The 15,372-nt window shown below is 53.7% G+C and overlaps 1 protein-coding gene across 2 annotated transcripts in view; it reads right to left on the bottom strand.

Moving 5' to 3' along the window:
• Positions 1 to 15,372, bottom strand: part of NME9 (NME/NM23 family member 9) — a 109,535-nt gene that overhangs the window by 55,967 nt on the left and 38,196 nt on the right. For both annotated transcript variants that reach the window (XM_075317600.1, XM_075317601.1), the window contains exons 5-6: positions 14,163 to 14,279; positions 3,725 to 3,800 (exon numbers count right to left, since the gene is read on the bottom strand). In XM_075317600.1, coding sequence (XP_075173715.1) covers positions 3,725 to 3,800; positions 14,163 to 14,279 — 193 coding nt within the window. The remainder of the gene's footprint in view (positions 1 to 3,724; positions 3,801 to 14,162; positions 14,280 to 15,372) is intronic.

Genomic DNA, 15,372 nt, shown 5'->3' with positions numbered 1-15,372 from the left:
GGATTCCAAGATGTACCAATTGAGACCCCCTTATGGGGCAATTTGGACCTTCCGCACTTCTGTGGATTGCCGGGCTTTGGCGAATGGAGGAATCGCGGAATAGTCTCCCTGGGCTCAATAGTCTGCGATGGTGAACTCCGCCCTTTTGCGCAGCTGCAGGCTGAATTTGATTTGCCGGAATCTCATGGGTTCCAGTACCTCCAGGTCAGACACGCTTTTAGGGCTCAGTTCTCTGGTCGTGGAGTTAGATTCTCTTCATTTCCGATAATTGGAATTATTAGATCACAAGGCCCGGGCGGTCTTGTCTCCAAACTATACTCATCCCTCATCCGAGCCAAGGCTATGAATAATCCTCTTCCTGCCTTGGGGAAATGGAAGACCAGGATTCCTGAGATAGATGATGTAGTATGGGACGACATTGTCGAATCTCACACCCTGGTCTCCCCTGCAATTAATAACAGACTAATTCAATTATACATCATTCATCAAAGTTATATTACTCCTCTAAGATTGAACAAGATGAATAGCTCGGGTGTGGAGGGGTGTCCGAGATGTGGGAGAGAGGGTGCAGATTTTTGGCACATGATTTGGGAATGCCGGGTTGTTTATTCCTATTGGGGAGATGTTACAGATATTCTCTCCTCCATACTTGAAAAAGCGGTCCCTGTGAGTCCGATTCTTTGCTTATTTGATGTGGTGGATGTACATTCTTGGTCCCAAGGCAAGAATTGGTTATTAAAAAAGGTCCTGTTTTTGGACAGAAAGGGTAATATACTAAATTGGATGAACCCTCCCCCCCCTTCTAAAGCCTCTTGGATCGCACTGGTAAATGCTATAATACCGCTGGAGCAATTTGTATTCAAGATGGGGGCTCTCTAAATAAATTTGACAAAATTTGGGGTAGATAGTTAAGGTCGCCCTTGACTGGGGGCTCGCCCGGTTCCCTGGCTACCAACCTACAGATGCTTCGGACCTAGTAATAGTTTGTCGTCATAATACATAGTCGGAAATGGGAAACCTATAGACTATAAGGTTTACGTACTGATAGTGTGACACGGTCCCCGACACTGAGTTTTAACATTCTTTGTCAATATGGAACTACATCTTATTTTGGATACAGCTTGTGATTATATGCATTTGAAGTATCTAATGCTTAATTTCATCCTCTATGTACAAACTATTGATTTAATTACTGATATAATGTCATATTTGACTTTATCTGCTGCTTCATTTTATCCTCTATGTACAAACTATTGACTTGATTGCTGATGTAATGTCATACTTAACCTCCAATAAAACGAGTTTAAAAAAAAAAAATAGAGGAGGGGATATGTACAGGGGGATTAGAAGTTCGTAAAGCCACCCACGGTGCGTGGTAATGTGAGGAACCACCGCTGCTGTTGGGAAGCCCGGTGACGATGGTGAAGCAGCAGGATGTTTAACCCCTCCATGGGTAGGGGGTTTGTGCCCCGGGGCCCGTTGGATTGTTGGAGTTTGAGGTGCCGTTGGGGGTAGGAAAAGTGTTTTTCAGTGTACTCACTCAGTCCACGAATAAAAACACCGACAGCTTGTAAACCAGAATTCTGAGCACCGCTGCAGCTTGGAGGGAGCACGCTTGGGTCCGTGCCCTTGGTGGTGCTGTTAGCCTGTGGCCCTTTCCTTGGCACCTTTTCTCTAGTTGGAACCTCAAGCATAAAACTCTTCGGGTCCCGCTCACCCGTATGGCTAACGGAGTGAGCTTGCTCTCATGGTTCACGCGTAGGATTTCTTTGGACTGTATTGGGAAAGTCCTATCCCATCGGTGCGCTAGTACCCCGATTTTGGAGCAGGTTGGGGATGAATCTTGAAGTTTTCATCCCCGTCGAGTAAATTACCGGGACGCGTGAAGCTACTTCCTGGCTTAGGGTCCACGTACCCCGCCGTGCCCTGGCCCCTACCCAGTGATGGCTCAAGGCCGCCGGCTGCCCTCCTTGGCAGTCCGTGCCCCTTGACACGATCCCCTGCGACCGGGGTTCCAACTCCTACCAGGCCCAGACCAACGTCTGCCACCTAGTAGCAACTAACAGGATGGCTGGGAGAAAACCGGGTAAATGCTGCGCTAGAAAACCACGATTCCGATGGATAAAATAAATCCTTTCCTTTATTGGTACAAGTCAACGCGTTTCGAAGGCATATCCGCCTTCTTCATCAGGACAAGACAGTACAAGAAAAGAACAGCATAACATGTGCTGCTGCACAGTGTGAGATATAAAACCTTGAACAGCTGTTCAAGGTTTTATATCTCACACTGTGCAGCAGCACATGTTATGCTGTTCTTTTCTTGTACTGTCTTGTCCTGATGAAGAAGGCGGATATGCCTTCGAAACGCGTTGACTTGTGCCAATAAAGGAAAGGATTTATTTTATCCATCGGAATCGTGGTTTTCTAGCGCAGCATTTACCCGGTTTTCTCCCAGCCATCCTGTTATCTGCTATTCCTGCTTCGGGGCTGCTGCTGACCACTGCTGCATGATCTACCTATATGCTTGCATAGGAGTTGTGCCTGTCACAACTGAAACAGGTGAGTACCTGTCTCTACTGGTGTATCCCCTTATCTACCAGATAAGACCCTATTTCTGCGCTTGTTTCTTCCACAGTTTTTTCTCCTGACCTAGTAGCAACAGGAGCCCTGCTCCAGGCCGGTAACCTCTCTCTCCCAGAGAGTCACCTTCACCTCCTTCTCCTTCCACTCCTGTTTCACACTCCCTACTGTCACTTTATCACTTTCCCCTACCAACTCCCCATGTGGGCGGCCCTATTCTCTTCAGGCCCCCCCAATGGTGTGTCTGGTGGGTACAGTGTAAAGTGTTCCTAGGATTTTGATTGGCTAAGCTGTTAGCAACACCAAAGGACCAGGATTCGTAACCAAGGAGGAGTGGATACTGTGCAGAAGGGCAGATTGCACAATACCCTGTGACGACCTGATAGGCCAGGGCGTCACACTCCCACCCTACTACTGTCTATATAACTCTGAATGATGGAAGGGGGGGTCAGAGCGCCATCAGAAGCAAGAAGAAGAAGAGCTCTGACCACTTTGTAACTTTCTTTAGAGCCCTCAAATAGATAACACTCTGCAGTAGTAAAACATTTTTAATAAAGACTATATGGAAAGTTGCTTAATTTTGCATTTTGGAAGCAAATTAACAAAAACAATTGTGAGCGAAGGTGTATGTAGCCTTTAAAGGGAATCTGTCACCAGGTTTTTACCACCTAATCTGAGAGCAGCATAACGTAGGGACAGAGATCCTGATTCCAGTGATGTGTCTCTTACTGAGCTGCTTAGTGTAGTTTTGATGAAATCACTGCTTAATCAGCAGCAGATTATCAATAGAGGGCTACTTGTCCTGCTGCCAGGTAGTCCAGCATATTCATGAGCTCTGCATAACTGCTAGATCTAAAGCAGAGAAAACATTGATTTTATCAAAATGACAACAAACAGCTCAGTAAGTGACACATCGCTGGATCAGGGTCTCTGTCTCTACATTATGATGGAGTAGCAAAAACCTGGTGACAGATTCATTTTAGTAATTCACTACACAGCTGACAGTTTTACAGCTAACACCATATTACTATTACTACCAAAGCACTCAATAAACTAGCATTGCTGTAGTCCACAAACTTGCTTACTCATACTAATATACATCGGTCTTATGCACTGACTTTGTGTATAAATTATTTTCACCTACCCAGTTCATCATCTTCGGTCGGCGCTGCTACAGGCGATTCCTCTTCCTCTTCCTCCAATAGTGACTCGTCCTTTATCTAGCAATTCATTAATGGTATAGTGAGTAGTGAACACTATTTTAGTCTTCATTTTTATCATATATCATGTTGTGTACAATAGAATTACTATATATATATATATATATATATATATATATATATATATATATATAGAACAAGATGAAGAAGGATCCAGCAAGGCAGAATGACTCCAAGGGCAACAAAAGTTTTTTGTTTTTTTTTTCTCTGACTTTATTATCTAAGAATAAAAAATTCCAGAGCTCTTGACAAGTTGTTAAGTGCAAGGTATATGCAGTATGGACTACGCGTTTCGGCGGACGCAACCGCCTTCTTCACGGTCCCAAGACAAAAACACCTTTATTTAAAAAAAAAATATATATATATATATATATTTACAAAGAAAGCTGTCAGTCACTGATAGGACCGTCCACTGAACCACAAATCCCAGAAAGAGCAGAGGATTAACCCTTTTGCACCACAGTCTGTTTTCACCTTCCTGACCAAGCCAAATGTTACAATTCTGACCGGTGTCCCTTTAAGTGGTAATAACTCTGGAACGCTTCAATGGATCTTGGTGATTCTCAGAATGTATTTTCATTTCACATTCCAAGGTAGGGGAGGCAGACCAAACTGCCCTCGCGGGCTGAACTGGTGGCCAAGATGAACCAGATCTATAGAATGGAGGAGCAGGTCGGCAGGCGTCTGACTCGGGGGAGCGAGTGTCCAGGCTGTGGGCGCCGTGGATTATGTATAGAGAGACACCAGACCTGGTCAGGGCCGTATTTGCCACTAGGCACCTGTGGTCCCGTGCCTAGGGCGGCACGTTGCGGGGGGGCGGCACTTTCTGGCAGCAAAAAAAAAAAATATATAAATTTTTTTTTTTTTTTTTTTACATCCCCGCCCCCCGCCCCCCGCCCCTCCCTCCGTTGCACTTCGCTGTGTTCTCGGGGGGGAGGGGGGGGTTGAGAGGGAGGAAAGGCGCACTTCTGTCTCTTTAAATACACGGAGGGCGCCAGGCATAGTGAGCTGATTAACCCCGGAAGTTCCAGCGCCTGCACTTCCGGGTCAGAGGCGCGCGGGCGCGCCAATCAGCTCACTGACCCGTGCTGCAGCGTCCAATTCTGCAGACAACACACGCCGCGGAGGAGGACGCGACTGGAGCTGGAGCCAGCCAGGAGAAGAGGATAATAGCAGAGCAGGGCAGCAGGCACCGGAGCAGGTATGCGTAAGGCAGAGCCTAGAATGTATGGGCACCTTACAGGTTAGTTGATGATCGTTGCGATGCCTCTTTTTGGCTGGGGGGAGGCTGGGAAAAGAGAGAGGCTGGGAAAAGAGAGAGGCTGGGGGGAGGCTGGGAAAAGAGAGGCTGAGGCTGGGGGGGAGGCTGGGAAGAGAGAGAGGCTGGGGAGAGGCTGGGAAAAGAGAGGCTGGGGGGAGGCTGGGAAAAGAGAGGCTGGGGGGAGGCTGGGAAAAGAGAGAGGCTGGGGGGAGGCTGGGAAAAGAGAGAGGCTGGGGGGAGGCTGGGAAAAGAGAGAGGCTGGGGGGAGGCTGGGAAAAGAGAGAGGCTGGGGGGAGGCTGGGAAAAGAGAGAGGCTGGGGGGAGGCTGGGAAAAGAGAGAGGCTGGGGGAGGCTGGGAAAAGAGAGAGGCTGAGGCTGGGGGGAGGCTGGGAAGAGAGAGAGGCTGGGGGGAGGCTGGGAAAAGAGAGGCTGGGGGGAGGCTGGGAAAAGAGAGGCTGGGGGGAGGCTGGGAAGAGGAGAGGCTGGGGGGAGGCTGGGAAAAGAGAGAGGCTGGGGGGAGGCTGGGAAAAGAGAGAGGCTGGGGGGAGGCTGGGAAAAGAGAGAGGCTGGGGGGAGGCTGGGAAAAGAGAGAGGCTGGGGGGAGGCTGGGAAAAGAGAGAGGCTGGGGGGAGGCTGGGAAAAGAGAGAGGCTGGGGGGAGGCTGGGAAAAGAGAGAGGCTGGGGGGAGGCTGGGAAAAGAGAGAGGCTGAGGCTGGGGGGGAGGCTGGGAAGAGAGAGAGGCTGGGGGGAGGCTGGGAAAAGAGAGGCTGGGGGAGGTTGGGAAAAGAGAGGCTGGGGGGAGGCTGGGAAAAGAGAGAGGCTGGGGGGAGGCTGGGAAAAGAGAGAGGCTGGTGGGAGGCTGGGAAAAGAGAGAGGCTGGGAAGAGAGAGGCTGAGGCTGGGGGGGGAGGCTGGGAAGAGAGAGGCTGGGGGGAGGTTGGGAAAAGAGAGGCTGGGGGGAGGCTGGGAAAAGAGAGAGGCTGGGGGGAGGCTGGGAAAAGAGAGAGGCTGGTGGGAGGCTGGGAAAAGAGAGAGGCTGGGGGGAGGCTGGGAAGAGAGAGGCTGAGGCTGGGGGGGAGGCTGGGAAGAGAGAGGCTGGGGGGAGGTTGGGAAAAGAGAGGCTGGGGGGTTGGCTGGGAAAAGAGAGAGGCTGGGGGGAGGCTGGGAAAAGAGAGAGGCTGGTGGGAGGCTGGGAAAAGAGAGAGGCTGGGGGGGAGGCTGGGAAGAAAGAGGCTGAGGCTGGGGGGGAGGCTGGGAAAAGAGAGAGGCTGGGGGGAGGCTGGGAAAAGAGAGAGGCTGGGGGGAGGCTGGGAAAAGAGAGAGGCTGGGGGGAGGCTGGGAAAAGAGAGAGGCTGGGGGGAGGCTGGGAAAAGAGAGAGGCTGGGGGGAGGCTGGGAAAAGAGAGAGGCTGGGGGGAGGCTGGGAAAAGAGAGAGGCTGGGGGGAGGCTGGGAAAAGAGAGAGGCTGGGGGGAGGCTGGGAAAAGAGAGAGGCTGGGGGGAGGCTGGGAAAAGAGAGAGGCTGGGGGGAGGCTGGGAAAAGAGAGAGGCTGGGGGGAGGCTGGGAAAAGAGAGAGGCTGGGGGGGAGGCTGGGAAAAGAGAGAGGCTGAGGCTGGGGGGGAGGCTGGGGGGAGAGAGAGGCTGGGGGGGAGGCTGGGGGGAGGCTGGGAAAAGAGAGAGGCTGGGGGGAGGCTGGGAAAAGAGAGAGGCTGGAGGGAGGCTGGGAAGAGAGAGGCTGAGGCTGGGGGGGAGGCTGGGGGGAGGCTGGGAAAAGAGAGAGGCTGGGGGGAGGCTGGGAAAAGAGAGAGGCTGGAGGGAGGCTGGGAAGAGAGAGGCTGAGGCTGGGGGGGAGGCTGGGGGGAGAGAGAGGCTGGGGGGGAGGCTGGGGGGAGAGGGAGGCTGGGAGGGAGAGAGAGGCTGGGGGGGAGGCTGGGGGGAGAGGGAGGCTGGGGGGAGAGAGAGGCTGGGGGAGGCTGGGGGGAGAGAGAGGCTGGGGGGGAGGCTGGGGGGAGGCTGGGAAAAGAGAGAGGCTGGGGGGAGGCTGGGAAAGAGAGAGGCTGGGGGGAGGCTGGGAAAAGAGAGAGGCTGGGGGGAGGCTGGGAAAAGAGAGAGGCTGGGGGGAGGCTGGGAAAAGAGAGAGGCTGGGGGGAGGCTGGGAAAAGAGAGAGGCTGGGGGGAGGCTGGGAAAAGAGAGAGGCTGGGGGAGGCTGGGAAAAGAGAGAGGCTGAGGCTGGGGGGGAGGCTGGGAAGAGAGAGAGGCTGGGGGGAGGCTGGGAAAAGAGAGGCTGGGGGAGGTTGGGAAAAGAGAGGCTGGGGGGAGGCTGGGAAAAGAGAGAGGCTGGGGGGAGGCTGGGAAAAGAGAGAGGCTGGTGGGAGGCTGGGAAAAGAGAGAGGCTGGGAAGAGAGAGGCTGAGGCTGGGGGGGAGGCTGGGAAGAGAGAGGCTGGGGGGAGGTTGGGAAAAGAGAGGCTGGGGGGAGGCTGGGAAAAGAGAGAGGCTGGGGGGAGGCTGGGAAAAGAGAGAGGCTGGTGGGAGGCTGGGAAAAGAGAGAGGCTGGGGGGAGGCTGGGAAGAGAGAGGCTGAGGCTGGGGGGGAGGCTGGGAAGAGAGAGGCTGGGGGGAGGTTGGGAAAAGAGAGGCTGGGGGGTTGGCTGGGAAAAGAGAGAGGCTGGGGGGAGGCTGGGAAAAGAGAGAGGCTGGTGGGAGGCTGGGAAAAGAGAGAGGCTGGGGGGAGGCTGGGAAGAAAGAGGCTGAGGCTGGGGGGGAGGCTGGGAAAAGAGAGAGGCTGGGGGGAGGCTGGGAAAAGAGAGAGGCTGGGGGGAGGCTGGAAAAAGAGAGAGGCTGGGGGGAGGCTGGGAAAAGAGAGAGGCTGGGGGGAGGCTGGGAAAAGAGAGAGGCTGGGGGGAGGCTGGGAAAAGAGAGAGGCTGGGGGGAGGCTGGGAAAAGAGAGAGGCTGGGGGGAGGCTGGGAAAAGAGAGAGGCTGGGGGGAGGCTGGGAAAAGAGAGAGGCTGGGGGGAGGCTGGGAAAAGAGAGAGGCTGGGGGGAGGCTGGGAAAAGAGAGAGGCTGGGGGGAGGCTGGGAAAAGAGAGAGGCTGGGGGGAGGCTGGGAAAAGAGAGAGGCTGGGGGGGAGGCTGGGAAAAGAGAGAGGCTGAGGCTGGGGGGGAGGCTGGGGGGAGAGAGAGGCTGGGGGGGAGGCTGGGAAAAGAGAGAGGCTGGGGGGAGGCTGGGAAAAGAGAGAGGCTGGAGGGAGGCTGGGAAGAGAGAGGCTGAGGCTGGGGGGGAGGCTGGGGGGAGGCTGGGAAAAGAGAGAGGCTGGGGGGAGGCTGGGAAAAGAGAGAGGCTGGAGGGAGGCTGGGAAGAGAGAGGCTGAGGCTGGGGGGGAGGCTGGGGGGAGAGAGAGGCTGGGGGGGAGGCTGGGGGGAGAGGGAGGCTGGGGGGAGAGAGAGGCTGGGGGGGAGGCTGGGGGGAGAGGGAGGCTGGGGGGAGAGAGAGGCTGGGGGGAGGCTGGGGGGAGAGAGAGGCTGGGGGGAGGCTGGGGGGAGGCTGGGAAAAGAGAGAGGCTGGGGGGAGGCTGGGAAAAGAGAGAGGCTGGGGGGAGGCTGGGAAGAGAGAGGCTGAGGCTGGGGGGAGAGAGAGGCTGGGGGGAGGCTGGGGGGAGAGAGAGGCTGGGGGGAGAGAGAGGCTGGGGGTGAGGCTGGGGGGAGGCTGGGAAAAGAGAGAGGCTGGGGGGAGGCTGGGAAAAGAGAGAGGCTGGGGGGAGGCTGGGAAAAGAGAGGCTGAGGCTGGGGGGGAGGCTGGGAAGAGAGAGGCTGAGGCTGGGGGGGAGGCTGGGGGGAGAGAGAGGCTGAGGCTGGGGGGGAGGCTGGGGGGAGAGAGAGGCTGGGGGGAGAGAGAGGCTGGGGGGGAGGCTGGGGGGAGAGAGAGGCTGGGGGGAGGCTGGGGGGAGAGAGAGGCTGGGGGGGAGGCTGGGGGGAGGCTGGGAAAAGAGAGAGGCTGGGGGGAGGCTGGGAAGAGAGAGGCTGAGGCTGGGGGGAGAGAGAGGCTGAGGCTGGGGGGGAGGCTGGGGGGAGAGAGAGGCTGGGGGGAGGCTGGGGGGAGAGAGAGGCTGGGGGGGAGGCTGGGGGGAGAGAGAGGCTGGGGGGGAGGCTGGGGGGAGAGAGAGGCTGGGGGGGAGGCTGGGGGGAGAGAGAGGCTGGGGGGAGAGAGAGGCTGGGGGGAGAGAGAGGCTGGGGGGAGAGGGAGGCTGGGGGGAGAGAGAGGCTGGGGGGAGGCTGGGGGGAGAGAGAGGCTGGGGGGAGAGAGAGGCTGGGGGGGAGGCTGGGGGGAGAGAGAGGCTGGGGGGGAGGCTGGGGGGAGAGAGGCTGGGGGGGAGGCTGGGGGGAGAGAGAGGCTGGGGGGGAGGCTGGGGGGAGAGAGGCTGGGGGGGAGGCTGGGGGGAGAGAGAGGCTGGGGGGGAGGCTGGGGGGAGAGAGAGGCTGGGGGGGAGGCTGGGGGGAGAGAGAGGCTGGGGGGGGAGGCTGGGGGGAGAGAGAGGCTGAGGCTGGGGGGGAGGCTGGGGGGAGAGAGAGGCTGAGGCTGAAGGCGGGGGAGTGAGGCTGCTGCTGGGGGAATGGGAGAGAGGGGCTAATGCTAGAGACAGAGGACAAGGGTTGAGGGATAGTGCAATGACAAAATCGATGGGGGGAGTGTAAGGACTCAGAATAAGAGGGGGGCAGCATTGGGAGCGCATTATGGAGAAGGGGCAGCATGTGTGGGCTCAGTATGGAGTGGAGCAATGTAGGGGAGTCAATATCAAGAGTGGGGTAGTGTGTGTGTGGGGGGGTCTCAGCATAAGCGTTAGTGTGGTGGTCTTAGTATGATGAGTGGGGCAGCATGGAGGTGTCATTATGGAAAAGAGTAAGGCAGCATTAGGAGCTCATGGAGAGGGGCAGCATGCATGGGACACTGTGAGGAGGGGGCAGCATGCATGGGACACTGTGAGGAGGGGGCAGTATGCATGGGACACTGTGAGGAGGGGGCAGCATGCATGGGACATTGTGAGGAGGGGGCAGCATGCATGGGACACTGTGAGGATGGAGCAGCATGCATGGGACACTGTGAGGAGGGGGCAGCATGCATGGGACACTGTGAGGAGGGGACAGCATGCATGGGACACTGTGAGGAGGGGGCAGCATGCATGGGACACTGTGAGGAGGGGGCAGCATGCATGGGACACTGTGAGGAGGGGGCAGCATGCATGGGACACTGTGAGGAGGGGGCAGCATGCATGGGACCCTGTGAGGAGGGAGCAGCATGCATGGGACCCTGTGAGGAGGGGGCAGCATGCATGGGACCCTGTGAGGAGGGAGCAGCATGCATGGGACATTGTGAGGAGGGAGCAGCATGCATGGGACACTGTGAGGAGGGATCAGCATGCATGGGACACTGTGAGGATGGAGCAGTATGCATGGGACACTGTGAGGATGGAGCAGCATGCATGGGACACTGAGGATGGAGCAGCATGCATGGGACACTGTGAGGATGGAGCAGCATGCATGGGACACTGTGAGGATGGAGCAGCATGCATGGGACATTGTGAGGAGGGGGCAGCATGCATGGGACACTGTGAGGAGGGGACAGCATGAATGGGACACTGTGAGCAGGGGGCAGCATGCATGGGACACTGTGAGGAGGGGACAGCATGCATGGGACACTGTGAGGAGGGGGCAGCATGCATGGGACCCTGTGAGGAGGGAGCAGCATGCATGGGACCCTGTGAGGAGGGGGCAGCATGCATGGGACATTGTGAGGAGGGGGCAGCATGCATGGGACATTGTGAGGAGGGGGCAGCATGCATGGGACACTGTGAGGAGGGAGCAGCATGCATGGGACATTGTGAGGAGGGGGCAGCATGCATGGGACATTGTGAGGATGGAGCAGCATGCATGGGACACCGTGAGGAGGGGGCAGCATGCATGGGACCCTGTGAGGAGGGGGCAGCATGCATGGGACCCTGTGAGGAGGGGGCAGCATGCATGGGACCCTGTGAGGAGGGGGCAGCATGCATGGGACCCTGTGAGGAGGGGGCAGCATGCATGGGACCCTGTGAGGAGGGGGCAGCATGCATGGGACCCTGTGAGGAGGGGGCAGCATGCATGGGACCCTGTGAGGAGGGGGCAGCATGCATGGGACCCTGTGAGGAGGGGGCAGCATGCATGGGACCCTGTGAGGAGGGGGCAGCATGCATGGGACCCTGTGAGGAGGGGGCAGCATGCATGGGACCCTGTGAGGAGGGGGCAGCATGCATGGGACACTGCAGGAGGAGGCAGCATGCATGGGACACTGTGAGGAGGGGGCAGTATGCATGGGACATTGTGAGGAGGGGGCAGCATGCATGGGACATTGTGAGGAGGGGGCAGCATGCATGGGACATTGTGAGGAGGGGGCAGCATGCATGGGACACTGTGAGGAGGGGGCAGCATGCATGGGACATTGTGAGGAGGGGGCAGCATGCATGGGACATTGTGAGGAGGGGGCAGCATGATGTGAGGACAATGTGCAGATCATATTTCATAATTGAGGAAGGTGTGGTGGGTATAATTTATAAGGGAGGGCAGTGTGTAGTTTATTAGGGGCAGTGTGACAGTCACAGTATATAAGTGGGGACGGTGTGGTGGGAATATTTTATACTCATGCTATGTTTTGATGTGCCAGTGGTGATCCCCATTGGGGGGGGGGGGTTAGTGCCCTTTGTTTCTCATTGATACTTTTTAAAGTGTTTTACAGAGTAGATCTGCCTTAATCAGATGTTGTGTGCGAAAACTCAGTGTTACGTTGTCTCTAAGGGGCGCGACCACTTAAAGTGCCTAGGGCAGCACGAAGGCAAAATACAGCCCTGGACCTGGTACTATGGCTTCAAGCTTCAGTTGGGGGCGTGAGACCTCTGTGATTGTCCATTCCACAAAACAAAAGTGCCGGGGGCTGCACACGACCCAGACGAGACATCTTCTTCGTCCTTCTTTTCTTTTCCCTCTCCCGCTACATTTCCTCTTTTCTCATCTTTCTTTCCTCTTTGTACATTTTATGTTATGTTTACATTGTTAGAAAGGATTGTCATCTCAGGGACTTTGTGCATCTATGTTGCCTCCCGTTTCTAAACGAGGCTGCATAAATTTTTATATGGGGGTCGGATTGTTGGTCACCCAGTGGGCATCATCTCCAAAGCAAAGCTATTACATGGGTGATGATGGTCTGACCTGAAGTGTGTAATCAAAGGAATTATTATGCAAGTAGAAACGTGTTGTATTACTTATTACCTCCAAGATTTGAGTTATTCTACTGTATATCAAATGTTGCCTATCCTATAACTTGTAAACATGTTCTTTATTCGAATAAAATCTGATTTACACAAAAAAATAAAACATTTGACAGAAAATTTCACAATTTTTGAACTTTGAATTTTTATGCCCTTAAACCAGATGGTTATATCTTTCAAAATCATTAATAAATAACATTTTCCACATGTCTACTTTACATCAGCAACATTTTAAAACTTTTTCTCATTTTTTCTGTCATTTTTCAATTAAAATTTACAAAACCAATTTTTTAGGAATTTTGGAGTAACTTTGAGAGACCTATGTGACAGGTAATACCCAAAAGTGACCCCATTCTGCACCCCTCAAATGGCTCAAATCCACATTCAAGAAGTCTATTAATGATTTTGGTGCTGCTCAGGACTTAAAGCAATATGAAAGGAAAAAATGAAAAATTTTCCTTTTTCTAACCAAAAAGTTGCTTTAGCCCCAAACTTTACATTTCCGCAAGGATAAAAGGAGAAAAAGCACCATACAATTTGTTGTGTAATTTCTCCTGAGTATACCTATAGCCTATATGTTGTGAAAAACAACTGTTTGGGTGCAGGGCTCAGAAGGGAATGAGCGCCATTTGACTTTTGAAACGTAAAATTGGCTGGAATCAATAACTGTTATCATGTCGCGTTTGCAGAACCCCTGAGGTGCTTAAATAGTGGAAACTCACCACAAGTGACCCCATTTTGGAAACTAGACCCTCAATTTATCTAGAGGTATGATGAGTACCTGGAACCTCCAGGTGCAGAGAAGTCCCACATGTCCCTGTCATGGGTGTGTCACGGGTGACAGACAGTCATGTGGTTTTCTGGCAATAGAAAGTCACAGCGTTTGGCTGTACAAAATGCTCCCTGACTTGCTATTCTTCCTGCGGTTAGTATTCATTGTACTAGGTAGCTTTCCCACTGGGTTTTCAACTCTTCCCCTTTAAGACCCAGCAGAGCTCCCTTTCCATCCAGCTGCTGATTATCAGTTTTCCCTTTGAGCTTAAATACTCCCTTCTTCCCTGGACTTGTGCTGGTGATATTATTCAGTTTATTCAAGCTCTGGTTGTAAGCAGGTGGCTTGTAGTCATCTGTGGTATCGTTGCTGAAACTTTGCTAACTTCTACCTGAGTCATCTGTGGATAAACAGTTCATGCACTTTCCCCCTGTGTGTCCTCCTTGTGTCTTCTCTAGTGTTTAGTGGGGTTGACGAAGAGCTCATCCCACCCATTCCCTATTTAGGGTCCAGCACGAGGGATACCTAGGGTCAGGAATCTGGTTTGGCGCATAGTTTTGAAATTTATCTAGGGTGGTCAGGAACCCCAGGGACCAGCAGTAGGTTTGGTCAGGGGTCACCATCTCCTCCTTCCCTAGACACAGGGTTTCCCTTCCCTTCTCTTTAGCCGTTTGCTTGGTTCTTCCCTGTACCTAGCGTGACAGTCCCTTGCTGTGATTGACACCTCACTGTCAATGTACAATCTCTATAGAGAGCCTGGTGAGGGCAGAAACAACTCTCTGGACTTTGCTACATGACTGAACCTACAAATTCTGATTGTGTCATAACAGCTGCAGCCAGTAATCTAAGTGATACATCATTGGATTCAGGATCTCTTTGCCTACATCATACTACTCTCAGATGAAGTAGCAAAAACCTGCGGACACATTCCCTTTATCAAAGATTTAGAAATGGAAACCAAGCAAAATGCTCACCGATTTGTAAAGTGTGAATGGGCACCTGCCGTAATCATTTATACATACAGAGCAATGTCTTACCACATTACGGTCCAGGCCATGATTTAAAACTTTCTTCTCGGCTTCAAGCTGTTCTATGATGGTTTTTTGCAGCAATGGAGCATTGGCACCTCGGACTACGGCAACCAGATCCCCTCCCTTCCAAAAAATAATACACATTTATTACTATAATACAAATTAATAAAGAGGAAAAGAGGCAAATGTTCAATCATTCATTATCACTCACTGATTTGCTGCGTGAATTGTTAGAGGAGCTTGCACTAGGTTACATTTTAGAGCAGATCTGTCACCTAAATATGAAGCCCTAATTACTACTACTATACAAATGAGCCCATGGTGGTCCTAAATAAAGAATATATCCCTTACCCTAAAAGTGGCTGCGAATTGGTGGCAGTGGTCACGTACTGTTCCCCTGCCAGAAGAGGAAGCAAACAGACCATTGGAGGACACAGACGGTGGACAGGAGGAATGGTAGTTATTAGTGATGAGCGAGTATGCTTGTTACTACTCGGTACTCGCACGAGTATCACTGTACTCGGTCTACTCGGCGGGGACCGAGTAATCTCGCGATACTCGTGCTGTACTCGTGGTCTTCATCCCTGCATGTTGGCGCTCTTTTGAGAGCCAGCCCTCATGCTGGGATTGGCTGGCAGACCACTGCAATGCCACAGCCCTGTTAGTTGTGGAATTGCAGTGATTGGCCGGCCTGCACAGCGTGACCGAGCCTTTATACCGGCGGGCGCGCTGTGCTCTGCTCACAGCTATCCAGACAGTCAGTGCAGGGAGAGGGTCGCTGCTTCAGGGAAAGGTTTGCGGCCCTTTATAGCTATTTCCGTAGCAGGGCTGCAAACAGTGTGACCAAAAGTCCTTCTCAGGACTATTCTAGTTGTATACAGGCAGGCAGGGTATAGCCAGGTCGGAGTACAGTAGCAGAGTCCTTCTCAGGACTATTGTTGCTGTATACAGGCAGGGTATAGCCAGGTTGGAATACAGGCTAGTGACCAAAAGAGTCCTTGTCAGGACTATTGTAGCAGTATACAGGCAGGCAGGCAGGCAGGGTATATATCCATTCCTAGTGGTGACCGTATACCAGCCTTCATCATATCTGGGGCTGGTGTACACAGTCTAAAACAGTCCTGATAGTGTCATACTTCTCAGCAATTGTCGCTCCTAAAAACCTGTTAGGTTCTTAGTGCGTCTGTGCTTGCATTTAAAAACCGCACGTGTGTGC

Source organism: Anomaloglossus baeobatrachus, chromosome 7, assembly GCF_048569485.1.
Source record: "Anomaloglossus baeobatrachus isolate aAnoBae1 chromosome 7, aAnoBae1.hap1, whole genome shotgun sequence".
NCBI lineage: Eukaryota > Metazoa > Chordata > Amphibia > Anura > Aromobatidae > Anomaloglossus > Anomaloglossus baeobatrachus.
The sequence above is the reverse complement of the archived record's forward strand: the minus strand, read 5'-3'. Positions and strand labels throughout refer to the sequence as shown.